Below are 13,058 nucleotides of genomic sequence, written 5' to 3' on the forward strand. Positions count from 1 at the left end.
CATCTGACTCATCATCAATTTGATTCAACGCCTGAATGAATATTCGTTGTTGTTCTTCAAATCGATCCATATGAATACACACTTCTTCCTCAGCAGAATCCATATCCATTGAGTTGAAAAAAAAATTAAACAGATGATTAAAGTACAAAAGAGTGAGTAAGATAGAGTTAATGAGAAAATTAGGTGTGATTAAATTAAATTGAATGAGGTGAATTTATAGGGAAACGTGTGGGGAGGGGGGGGGGGAATATCCGTTATTTCACTATTTGATAACCGACTATTACAAGACCGACCGGTGTTAAAGAGACTATTAGCGGTCGAGTCTCGACCACTAGCGGTCTTCTTAAGGCCAGCCGGTCTTTGCTCAACCGTTTGGTGGAGACTCGATCGATTATGTTTTCTCCCATAGTGGCTCGGCCAGTTTTCCTGGCCAGCTGGCATGGCAAATGGAGGGTTTAGTCGGTTGCCATAGGAACCAGCCTTACTAGATCCTCGGGTTCAGGGGTACATTATGGGATTCCTATTTCCTAGTATTCCATGACGCCTAAAAAAATGCCTTATTAAAGATGCATGCGTGGACCCCTGATAACCTATCATTTAAACAAGATGAAACGTAAATTTATCTCACCCTTGCTCCTCTTCTCTCTACCGTGTTTCTCATCTCTCATTTATGGAGCTCTACAGCAGTCATGTCTTCTCTCTGCAACAGATTTCTAAATAGTGGCAACTGCAAGATGAAACTTAGCTTATATAAAGACAACTCTCTTTATTGATGTTTAGAAAATCTCTCAAAACTAAACACAAGCTCTAATCTTGCTCATATGATCAACCACAACTTTGGTGATCATATATATATAGAACTATGAATTCCTTTTCCTAGTCCTATTACCTTATTACATGTCTTTCCTTTTCTTAGAACTAGATGACTTCTAATTCCCTTAGGATTACATCAATTTCCTAATCTTGTCCTAACCAGCTTGTTAGTGACTTCTATGTTGAAGTTTAACCAACATTCTCCCCGTTAAGCTTCAACCTTACCCGTGACATATCTTGTACTCCAATCAATTGTCTCATTTCTTCAAACTTGATCCGAGCTAATGCCTTTGTCAATATATCTGCTTTCTGCTTAGTTCCTGGTATCTGTTCAACGTTAATGACCTCCTTCTCGATGCATTCTCGTATGAAATGATACATTTTGTGAATGTGTTTCGTCTTCCCATGAAACACTGGATTTTTAGTGAGTGCAATTGCAGACTTATTATCAATCTTGATGAGAACTTTTTCAGGTTCTCTTCCTTTGATTTCACCCAATAATTCTTGAAGCCATATTGATTGTTTAGCTGCTTCTGTTGCAGCCATAAACTCAGCTTCACTGGATGAGAGGGCTACAGTGTCTTGCTTTTGTTAACACCATGTAATAGGTGCTTCACCTAGATAAAATATATGACCAGTTGTACCTTTTCCATCATCTTGGTCAATATTATGACTGCTGTCACTATACCCAACAATTCCTTTTGATCCTCCTCGACCATACTTCAATCCACAGCTGATTGTTCCTCTTAGATATCTCAATATCTGCTTTATTAAATCACCATGAGACTTGCGTGGACTCTGCATATAACGGCTTGCTACTCCCACAGAGAAAGCCAAATCTGGTCTTGTGTGTAATAAGTATCTTAGGCATCCAACATTTCTTCTATAACTCGTTGGATCAATCTTAGGCTCCTCTTGTGCTTTTGAAATTTCCAGTCCAAATTCCATTGGAATTCTTGTTGGATTACAAGTTTCGAGTCCTGCTTCTTTTAGAATTCTCCTTGCATAAGCTTCTTGTTTAATCTGAATCCCATCTGACTTATCAACTAGAAACCAAGTCTTGTTTATGTTGATTGAAATAATTTCTTCTCTACATGCTTGTGTCCATTTAGTCGAGACCTTTGCTTCCTGAAAATTCCTTGGTTCATCATTAACAGAAAGTAGCATAATCTCACATTCTTCTGCAGCTTGAAGAACATAATCCTCCAGATACTGTGGCTTTTGTATCTGTCTTGTTGATTTTCGCAGTGGAATGGGTTGAGTTATTTCATCGATCTCCTCTTCTTCTTCTTCTTCTTCTTCTTCTTCTTCTTCTTCTACTTCTTCGTTATTCTCAGTGTTTTCATTATTTTCTTCTTCTTCTTGATTAACATCATTGTTTCCATTGGTATTGATGATTATGGGTCCTTTGCCTTCATCAATTACTTGACCCCATCTCATGTGAAACATTCCTGGATCCCTACTTGGTCCATCATTAGTTTCTTTCCAGTTCCAGTTTGCTTTTTCATCGAATACCACATCTCGACTCACTATTACTCTTTTCGTTGTTGGATTGAATAATCTGTAAGCTTTGGATCCAGGCTCAATTCCTAGATGCACAAGAGTCTGAGATCGATCATCCAGTTTCTTAAGAGTTGCATAATCAACTTTTGCGTATGCTTTGCAACCAAACACTCTTAAATGATCTATTTTTGGTTTTCTCATTCGCAAACTTTCATATGGAGTCATGTCTTTCAGAGCTTTCGTAGGTATCCTGTTTATTAGGTATGTGGAGTGTCGTACAGCTTCTCCCCATAGATAATTAGGTACATGCATAGCCTTTAAAGAACTTCTTGTCATCTCCATTAGAGTCCTGTTTCTCCTCTCCACCACTCCGTTTTTTTGTGGGGTAATAGGACCACATAAATCAGCATGAAGAAGCTCTAATGGCTTTGAGGCTCTGAATGTTGTTGCTTTTGGGAAACCTTGACGAGTTTGTTTCCCAACTAAACATGATTCACAGATTTTTGCTTCATCATTTTTCTGTGGTAGTCCTCGAACCATCTTGTTCTGAGACATAATGTTTTAAGGTTCTGAAACTTATGTGTCCCAACCTTGCGTGCCACTTCCATGTCTGATCTTCCAGTCTCATATTCAGACACAATGGCCTTCCAATCATGAGACTTATCTTGTAGAGTCTATTCTGTGAGCGTGAGACTCTAACTAAAAGTCTTCCACTTGGGTCATGAACTGTTAGATTATCTTGTCGCATTCTAACATCACATCCAACTTCTATAGCTTGTCCTAAACTTAAAATGTTGCTTTGTAAGTTTTGGATGAAGTAGATGTTTGTGACAAGCTTCTGTTCTCCGGTCTTGCTCTGAAATAGAATTGATCCTTTCCCTTCAATTTCTACAGAAGATCCATCCCCAAACTTCACTAGTCCTTTGATTTTCTCATTGAGTTCAGAAAAGTAGTGTCTCTTACCAGTCATGTGATTGCTGGCTCCATTATCTAAATACCAGATTCCTTCTTCTCCATCCTTTGATTCGTAGTTCTTTGGTATTAGTTTCCTTTCGTTTAAGAATATAACTTCGTGCATGAAAAGAGCTGTATCTGCTTCCCTTGTTTCATTCTTGTTTGCTTCTTCCATCTTTTGTATTCTTTCAGGGCATACAGAGGAGAAGTGTCCTGGTTTATCACATCTGCAACAAATAATGTTTGATCTATCCTTCTTTTCTTTCCCTTGGTTTTGATCATTCTGACTTGTTGTTCTATCTTGTGAGTTAAACCTTCCTCCCCTTCCTCGGCCTCTGTTTACTCTACCACCTCTTCCACGACCTCTTCCTCTTGTCGCAGAGTTTTGTTGGTAAGAGTTTGTGTACAAGGGTTTTCCTTGAGTTTCTCCATTGTTTTCTTCATCAAGGATTCTCTCTTCATATGCTTTCAATCTTCCAATTATATCTTCATAGCTAGTCTTCTTTAAATCTAAGACTTGTTCGAGAGAGGCTATGATATGAATATACTTGGATCTTGGTAAACTATTGAGAAACTTCTTTACCAGTTTATCTTCATCAATGGATTGTCCAAGTGACGCAGCTTTTGAGGCTATCTCTGATAGCTTTCCTGCAAAGCTATCAATAGTATCAGTGTCTTTCATCTTCACTCTTTCAAATTCAGACATTAAGGTTTGCAGACGGGCTTCTTTAACTCGATCAGCTCCGAGATTACGTGCCTTTATTGCATCCCAAATTTTCTTTGAAGTTTCCTGTTCACCAACTTGTAGAACAAGACATTCTGGTATTGCTTGAAAGAGTAATCCAATGGCAACATTGTTTTTGTCTGGGTCCAATATACCAGGATCAATTGTTTCTCAAACTTTGTAGATTTTCATCAGTACCTTCATTCTCATGGCCCATACTGTGTAGTTTGTGGTGTTGAGGATTGGAACTTGTATTGATGGTGGCGTGAACTGTTTTGCACCCACAATGGTGGTTTCGTTTTCCATGGCTCAGAAACAAGCTCTGATACCAATTAATGGCAACTGTAAGATGAAACTTAGCTTATATAAAGACAACTCTCTTTATTGATGTTTAGAAAATCTCTCAAAACTAAACACAAGCTCTAATCTTGCTCATATGATCAACCACAACTTTGGTGATCATATATATATAGAACTATGAATTCCTTTTCCTAGTCCTATTACCTTATTACATGTCTTTCCTTTTCTTAGAACTAGATGACTTCTAATTTCCTTAGGATTACATCAATTTCCTAATCTTGTCCTAACCAGCTTGTTAGGGACTTTTATGTTGAAGTTTAACCAACACTAAAACCAGTCCCAACTCTTTGGAAACCCTAACTTCACCATCCAAATATTCAATCAACACAATTTTTCAAATCCCCATAAGAAGAAATTGTACAAACAGAATCAATTTCACTAGAATTTCTGCAAGTAGTAGCAGTAGTGCATCTTCACTTGAACAACCTGGAGGAAAAATGGTGGTTGAATTAGTTGGAGCGTTTAATAAACTAACAGAAAGAATGAATGTACTTTCAACAAGCTCTTCTAGATTGTTATTCAAATCACTGAAGTTGTCCATACCTATTTTGCAAAGCTTGCCTTTTACTCCTGATGGGAGATCTCCTCTCGCTAAAGCTTTGTCAGTTGCTATTGTTCTTGCTGATCTTCAGGTATAATTTTTCTTCTTCTTCTTTGGATTTTCCATCTTCAATTGTAGCGTTGTTTACATTAGAAATTTCATTTTCATTTTGAATTTTGATTTGAATTTTGCTTTTATATCATTCTGGAAATGTAACTTCTTGACAAAAATTTCCCTTTTAGGATTTTGTCAATAAACTTTTTAGGTAAAGAATTATGAGCATATAACTTAGCCTAGAGCCATGGATGACTGTAAGAGGCTTATAGTCCGAGTTTTAGACGAATTTGCCAGAGAGTGTGCACTAAAATTACACTGTCAAGAGAATAAAAGAGAGTTTAATAAGCAACATCAGTTGTACTATTCCCATCAAAAATCCTAGTCTGGAGCCTCCTTCTCGCACGTTGAGCATCACTCTTAAGGACTACATATGAGTCTGTTTCATCTCCACTACCTTCTCGAATGCAGCATTAGTAGCACCTATCTCTCCTTCTGCAGAACTCGTAGGTATAAAGAAAGCAGTATCAAACATACACTTACTGTTACTGTACCATAATGGATAGCCTGCACCACCCATGGAAGCATTCAGACTCCAACCACCATCTGTTGGAATAGAATAGAAGTCCATCCGAAAGGAGGGGGATGCTTAGCAGTCTTAACTTGAACTAAAGTAGGATCTGAATTGTGGACATGTCAGGGTTAATTAAGTCAAGGGGAACATGCAACACCTTATAGAAGCAACCCTTACAAGATTACTTCTGCCGTTTTTTGTTTTAGAGCAAAAATCACATGATTTCTAGGTTACCAGATAGACCAAAGAATCATGGCTGTTTACGGGCAGAGTCTCTAGTGTCAGTCTGTCTAATGGGCGCAATAGCAAGCCAGAAGCTGAACTGAACCACTCAATAAGAGACATATTATGGAAGTTAACAGTTCCCATGTTCAAAGAGGGAAAGAAAACCATGCGCTAGGCACAGCAGACCAAGTTAGTAAAGCATGCATCAGAGTTTCTTCCTCAAGCAACCACAAAGGCCATAAGTCGGGAAGAATTATGAAGCTGACTTGTGTCTTTTGAACTTTTAAGATAAACCCATTTTGAGTGCTTTTTTTTCTTTCCCCTTATAAGATTCCAGATTTGCTTCTATGTTTTCATTGAATCATATATCAGTCGTAACCATTAATTGTTAGTAAATGTTCTGTTTCAAGGGTTTTATTGATACTTTAGGTCTTTAATATAGTAGAAGTGAAGAATTATGTAGCTTAATCCATTTTGATTGCCCTTTTCCAGATTATATAGTTAGACGATGTCATGTTTTTGCCAGCATAGTTGATTACGCTTTGTTTGGTTTTGTGCTGGAACTGTTTCTCAAATTATCAAAGGATTTATTTCTTGTTTTTGCTGAATCTGTTCTTATAGGTTAAAAAAAGAGTGATCCAGTTCTGAGATTTGATCCTTATTAGTTCAATTTCTATAAAATTTACTAATAAGGGTCATTGCAGATGGATGCAGAAGTCATTTCAGCTAGTATACTGAGAGAAGTTCTAGAAGCAGGTGCTGTTACGATACGCGAAGTGAAAGATCAGATAGGAATTGGTACTGCTCATCTACTTCATGAAAGTTTGCGGGTGAGAGAAATACCGCTCAAGGTAGAAATTCTCGATGATGATAGTGCTGCTGCATTGAGAAAATTTTGCTTGAGTTATTACGATATTCGAGCTTTAATACTAGAACTTGCTCTTAAGCTTGATACAATGAAACATCTCGATTACCTCCCTAGATACCAACAACAAATGTTGTCTCTCGATGTTATGAAGATATATGCTCCTCTTGCTCATGCTATAGGGACCACTGGTTTATCTCTGGACCTGGAAGACCTCTCATTTCGGTACTTGTTTCCTTACTCATATCTCTATGTGGATACATGGTTGGGAAGCCATGAAACAGGAAGTAAGAGTTTGATAGATATATACAGGGAAGAGCTGTTTCAATTCTTAAAAGCTGATCCTGTATTAGCTGAGATGGTGGATGATGTCTCAATTAAGGGTCGATATAAAAGTCGTTTCAGTACGATGAAAAAACTTTTAAAGGATGGTCGTAAAACGGAAGAAGTAAACGATGTTTTAGGTTTGCGGGTTATCTTGAACCTTATATCTAAGGATGACGTAATAGGCGAGAAAGCATGCTACAGGACACGGGAACTGATCCAATCACTATGGAGAGAAATCCCGAACAGGTCAAAAGACTACATTGCAAAACCCAAATCTAATGGATACAAAAGCTTACATATGGCGGTTGATGTGAGCAGTAATGGTAGAACAAGACCAACAATGGAAATTCAAATAAGAACCGCAGAGATGGACATCTTTGCGGATGGTGGCACGGCATCCCACTCCTTATACAAGGGTGGTCTTACAGACCCGGATGAGGTAAGTTACTCCTACTCTATTAGTATGAGTCTTGGTTTTTCTACGGCCTTATACAGCAATGAGTACTGTCTCCATGAAATTGAAATGCGTACAACTTTCTGTTTGGGAGGTACGCGTCATACATGTTTGTGACTTGGCTTTCAAACAATTCAGATAAGAATTTTGAATTATCTAAGTTCTAAATTCAGTAAACCTAGTACTACTTCACTGTTCAGCAATGGAAGATTCTCTAGTTTATTTGAGGGTCTTCTCGGGTTTTTACAATAAAATATTGGGTTGGTTAACAAACTATGTTTACGTTTCTGTTGGGAAGGTCCTAAATGATTAGCATTGGTCAAGTATAAGATTGGAGGTTTATATGTAGAAAACCTTAGGCTCCTTCCTCTTAAGTAAGCTTACAAGGGTGAGTCCTACCCCATGGATGCTGTATTAGTTTCTGACTATCTGCTAATTCTCAGGCAAAATGACTGAAGGCAATTATGATGACTGCTGCTGAATTTGCCGCATTGCGCCTGAGAGATCTCCCTTCTACAAGTCATAGAGAGATTGACCAGAGGAACCGAGTCTTCCGTCTTCTTGATAAGAATGGTGACGGTAGGATTAGCATCGAGGAGCTTAAAGAAGTGATGGAAGAGCTTGGTGCTGGAGGAGAAGATGCAGCTCCTTGATGCAAATAGCGATGGTTCTCTAAGCTCTGATGAATTTGATTTATTCCAAGAACAGGTATGTTCTTATAACTGCAGATGAAAAGTACTATCCTTGCGAAACAACATTTTATTTTTCGCTGTTCCGTGTAAGAATAACGTCTCATCTAACATTATCAATATGGCTCAGGTTGATTTAATGCGTAATTTGGAGGATAAAGACAATCGGTACACGACATTGTTGGTGAGAAGCTTCAGTTGACCAACAACAGCGGACTAATTCAAGTGTACAGTAAAGAGTTCGGAGACAAGCTAGCTCTAAAATGACATTTTCTGCAGCTGATAGCGGAATGCATTTTACAATTGTCGGGTATGCAAAACACATCTTTGTTTAGCATGTATATAGTGAATTTTTCTACATTTTCAAACCTCTAATGTATCATAGATGTCGAGATGTGAATTATACTCATCTGTATCTATGTAAATGTCGAACAAAATGTTAGCGACAGTCAGTACATGATCCAAAGGCACACCTATATTGGTCCTCTCTATGTACATAGGAGATCATCAATCATTGAAACGAATAATTTTTAGCCTATAGCAAGTAACCAACTGTACAGTGAAAAACTACGGTATCTTGAGTCATGCCATCAATTTACTTCATCTAGAATTGCCATTCCAACTTGCATCCTATGACCTACGGACGACATGAAATTCCCCATAGATCCACATTCATTGGTAAGATTAGATATGTTGTGTTTCACATTTTCTAAATTTCTTTCCTTCTCTTATTCTGGGTCCATGGCATGAGATATTATGAATAATCAATATCATTGTGTCCCTACTTATCTTATCATGTGGGCACTTAAAAGATTTTATTTCTTAATCGGTTGGATTTTTCTCCGTGGATAGATTAGTTTATAAAGATAATGTGAATGTCTCATTTAGTTGATTTTTAGGGTAATCTGCACAGCAACCTATAAAGAGAATAGTTCTAAAAGCTAGGACACAGAAATGCAGGATTGATGTTAGATGCCTAGACAGTTTCTTGAAGAGCCAGAGTGGGGGCTCACTTTTTTGACAGCAACCAAGCAGTATGATCTCCACCACATCGATTCAAACGCTAAACCGACGAAGATCTGCTGCTGGGCTTGCTCATAAAAAGTGGTTTCTCCCTTGTACAGAAATGGTTGGAAGTTTACTCAGTTGCACCTTGACAACACTTGATCTTAAACTATAAAGTCACTAGGTATACCTGAATACTTGTGCAGAGGTTGTCAACTGATTACACTAAACACGGGATATGTTTTGTTACCTATATGATTGGTTTACTAATTTTCTTGGAAATCGATAAGGTTTATACAACTTGCTGATTTAAAATTCTTTCTATATTTGATATAGAACTACCCACTTGTTGCAGGAAGACATTATAAAGAGGTCACGAAATGACCCAAACAATTCACATTTCAAATCATAATCATCATGAAATTAAACTTATTATTAAGTTAATCAGTGTATAATATTGCGTTTATGATGGACCACCCATGGTTGAGATATTAGACCTTGTTTGCTAACAGACCAATCAATCAATCCACATGCTGTAGCACTTTGGAGTACTCCTTATCATGTTCTGTTTGGGTCTCCTTATCTTTGAGAGGTACAAAAAAGAGACTGAATTAGAGACAGCCCTTATCTTCAACCTAAAAATGGGACGCTTATCCTACCATATCACCATCATCATTTCTTTTGTGTCATGTCTTAGCATAGACCATCATCTAACCATTTTAGCAGGTCTCTAGGTAATAATAATACTTGATAGGTCATCAAAGACACAAGGAAGACAATGATACACGTATTATTTTTTTTTTTAATCGATTGGTGAGTACTGAATATACAGGAAAAGAATCATAAAGATTGCATTTGTTTAGATTTGACCCATTCAAACGTTTTAACAACAATATCTATCTACCCTCTCCATCTTCATAAGCAACAAGAGTTTATATTTTCTACAACAATCAAGTTGGTTTATGTTAATTTTGGAAATTGTTGAGTGGTGACAAGGTTAATGGCTTGAGGCGGCCGAGCCTTTTACCTTGCACCACTCCTGTAACTCTTTGAATGATGTTGTGGCCACTGTTTTCGAGGCTGCAGCAGCAGCCTGTGTGATTTCTCATATCATATGCCTATTGACTATTGTGTTGAACGTAATAATCATGTTTCCATATTTAAACTTGGAGTAGAAGAAGTAATCTTTGTTTTTGTAACCAAAGCTTTGAAAATCTGGTGCAAATCCCATGGGGACCAAAACTGTCTGGATTGAAGGAGACAGGTGAAGGGTACAGGTGATAAGCCAACCTGATCATTTATTATCTTCTTCTTACTTACCATTTTCCCACTTTCTGACAAATAACATATCTTTAACAAAAACGAGATTAGTTAAAAAGAAAAATTGGAAATTTTCTTTCACAGACAACATTTTCTACCCTATCTATAAAAAGTCATTGATAATGACCCACTTAAGATTACTTTAAAAAACCATTAGAATTTCCAAACCAACCATTAAGTTAGTAGTTAGTCTTCTACTTTTCTTGTAAGGTTTATTATAAGATTTGTGTGTCTCACACTATTTTTTAATCATCTTTGTTTTCATATTCTTGTCTTCTTTTCAAGTTGTGGATCTCAATACTGTTCTCAGTATCTTTTCTAGAAATAGAAAATTAGATTCTCATAACCAAATATATTTGCTCCTCAAGTTTTTGGTTATGTTTCTCTAGTTGTTTCTCATTTTTGATCCTATTCTGTTCTTGGGTTTTCCTTCATTTTTCATTTCTGGTAGACATAAATCTTTGCCTGTTGCTATTATATTATTGTTAGTTGTTGTTCTCTGACAAGAGAATAAATAAGTGGTTTTTGAAGCATACCCATACCTTAGATTTTTCTAGTCAGAGAATATCAGACATTCTCAATTATTGCTGTTTGATGCATACTAGAATGTGAGATTCTGATTTGGTTTCTGGCTACCCAAAATCGTGGGAGAGTTTAGGCAGGAATCAAAAATCTAGTTGAAACAGATAAAAATATGGATGGTGGTTATGGAGGTGTTTTATCTGATTGGAGCTGGGGTGAGAATAAGTTGTTTGAATTAGCTTTAGCAGTCATTGAAGAAAACAATCCGGACAGATGGAAACTGATAGCTGCTATGGTTGGTGGAAAGAGTGAAGAGGAAGTTGAGAAACATTGCAGAATGCTTTTGGATGATCTGCAGTCAATTGAATCTGGTAAATTGGATCATACATTTGGTGATGCAACAAAACTATCTCTCTCTATTGAGTGTGCTCAATCAGTTTGTTGGACTGATGAAGATCAAAAGTACGTTTTCTCAACTCAAAATCTTGGGAAAATTATTTCATTTTTGTAATGCTTGCTCTTTTTTCTTCTGTTCATGGTTTTAACTTTGAGATATATGTGTTCTGATTTCAACTCAATTACAGTTCTAGTTCATTTTCGGCTTACAAAAATGATTTTGAGTTAGCAAAAGGATTTGAGAATTCTGTTAAAGTCTCCATCAAGTAGTTTTTAGTAGTTGGCTTTTTGTAACTTAGGACATGATAAGAATCCTGCATTACAATGTGCATATGACAGTTACTTGTACTAACTATCGATGCAGGATGCTTGTTCGGCTGGACATGAATTCGTCGGCCAAAGAAGGGGAAAAGCGCGTACTGTCTATTTAGTTTGTTCCTTCCATGAATATGTAGAATGTAGCCACCGTGACTCTATGTATTAGATATTAACGTACGGGTTTCATTTATTTATTCATTTTATATTTTCAGTAACTTCTTAGTGGAAAAATAGAAATTTATGTTTTCTTTTGAATGAACTGAACAATTCTCCTCATAACGGAATCGATCCCTTGGGTAAATGCTTCAGTCTTTTTTTTTTTTTTTTTCCGACAATCGCAGCAAGAATTAAACACGCAACCTATGGGTTGGGAGTCCAACCCCTGGCCAACTGGGCTAATGCCAGTTGGTTACTTTAGTTCTTTGTTACACTGCGTTCTGACACAAATTAAACAGAGTTGGTTTAGTAGAAAGCAAAAATATTCTGATAAAGACGTCCCTCAGTAATATCATCATGACTCTAAAAGTCATGTGTTGTAGCAATACCAAACCAAATATGTCACTCGATCATTATCAAACGGACTGCAATCTTTTTCTGTCCGTGAGGATCCCACCAGAGCGCCTTCTACTTCTAATAGGCCATGAACTAGATCAGAATCATTCTTAACGAATCCACACTAAGTGACCAATTTTTTTCATCGGGTCCGGGTAGAGACTAAAGATCTTATAAAGAAATCCATAACTGGGCAGCAGTGGAAAAGTTTTGAGGGCTGCATAAGACGAATAATAAACCTATTATGTAACAGAAATAAAAAATACCCTTCCTCCACAATTAATAGCGCGGTTGGATACAAATATGCTTCTGACTTCTGCTTCTCCAGACGTAGAAGTCAGAAGCAAAACTATTTTGCTTCACAAAAAACTAACTTTTTTGTTTGTAGAAATCGTTTTGAAAAATTATTGCCAAACTGATTTCTGAATTCTCGGACTTCTGACTGTAATCCAAACACCATATTGTTTTGGGGTAAAAACTGATTCTGCTGGAAATGGTAAATCGGGTATGCCGCCGAGAAACGAATCTAAACCCTAAACAAATATACTGCATAAGAGTACTTTAGATTCGAGAGATCAGTCTGTACAATTCTGGCCTAAACCAAGAAATGGTCGTTCCAGTCTTGCTTCAGTCACAAAATGAAGGAGAAGGGTTAATCTTAGGGAGGGAAGCGAAGAAGGTGTTGGGATCAGAATGGTTAACTCTGAAGGTGTGGTTGTTTTATGACTTGTATCAGAATGTGGAACTTCCTTGTGGAATTAAGCTATAAGTTCTTGGTGTTTTCTGGATACTTTTGTTGATAACCGTTGTTGGTTGAAATATGCTGAAAACCTATTTATATAGGTCATAGTTGAACGCACCT

General features: G+C 37.2%; 1 protein-coding gene and 1 pseudogene across 1 annotated transcript; both read left to right on the forward strand.

The window, feature by feature from the left end:
- The first annotated feature begins 566 nt into the window (after nucleotides 1-566).
- Nucleotides 567-8,650, forward strand: LOC113350693 (annotated as a pseudogene).
- Nucleotides 8,651-10,599: 1,949 nt separating this feature from the next.
- LOC113353004 (protein RADIALIS-like 4) lies at nucleotides 10,600-11,920 on the forward strand. Its single transcript, XM_026596730.1, has 2 exons — nucleotides 10,600-11,392; nucleotides 11,691-11,920. Exons 1-2 carry the CDS (start codon nucleotides 11,103-11,105, stop codon nucleotides 11,755-11,757), a joined length of 357 nt encoding a protein of 118 aa, XP_026452515.1. The 5' UTR covers nucleotides 10,600-11,102; the 3' UTR covers nucleotides 11,758-11,920.
- The last annotated feature ends 1,138 nt before the right edge of the window (nucleotides 11,921-13,058 follow it).

This window comes from Papaver somniferum, chromosome 2 (genome assembly GCF_003573695.1).
Source record: "Papaver somniferum cultivar HN1 chromosome 2, ASM357369v1, whole genome shotgun sequence".
NCBI lineage: Eukaryota > Viridiplantae > Streptophyta > Magnoliopsida > Ranunculales > Papaveraceae > Papaver > Papaver somniferum.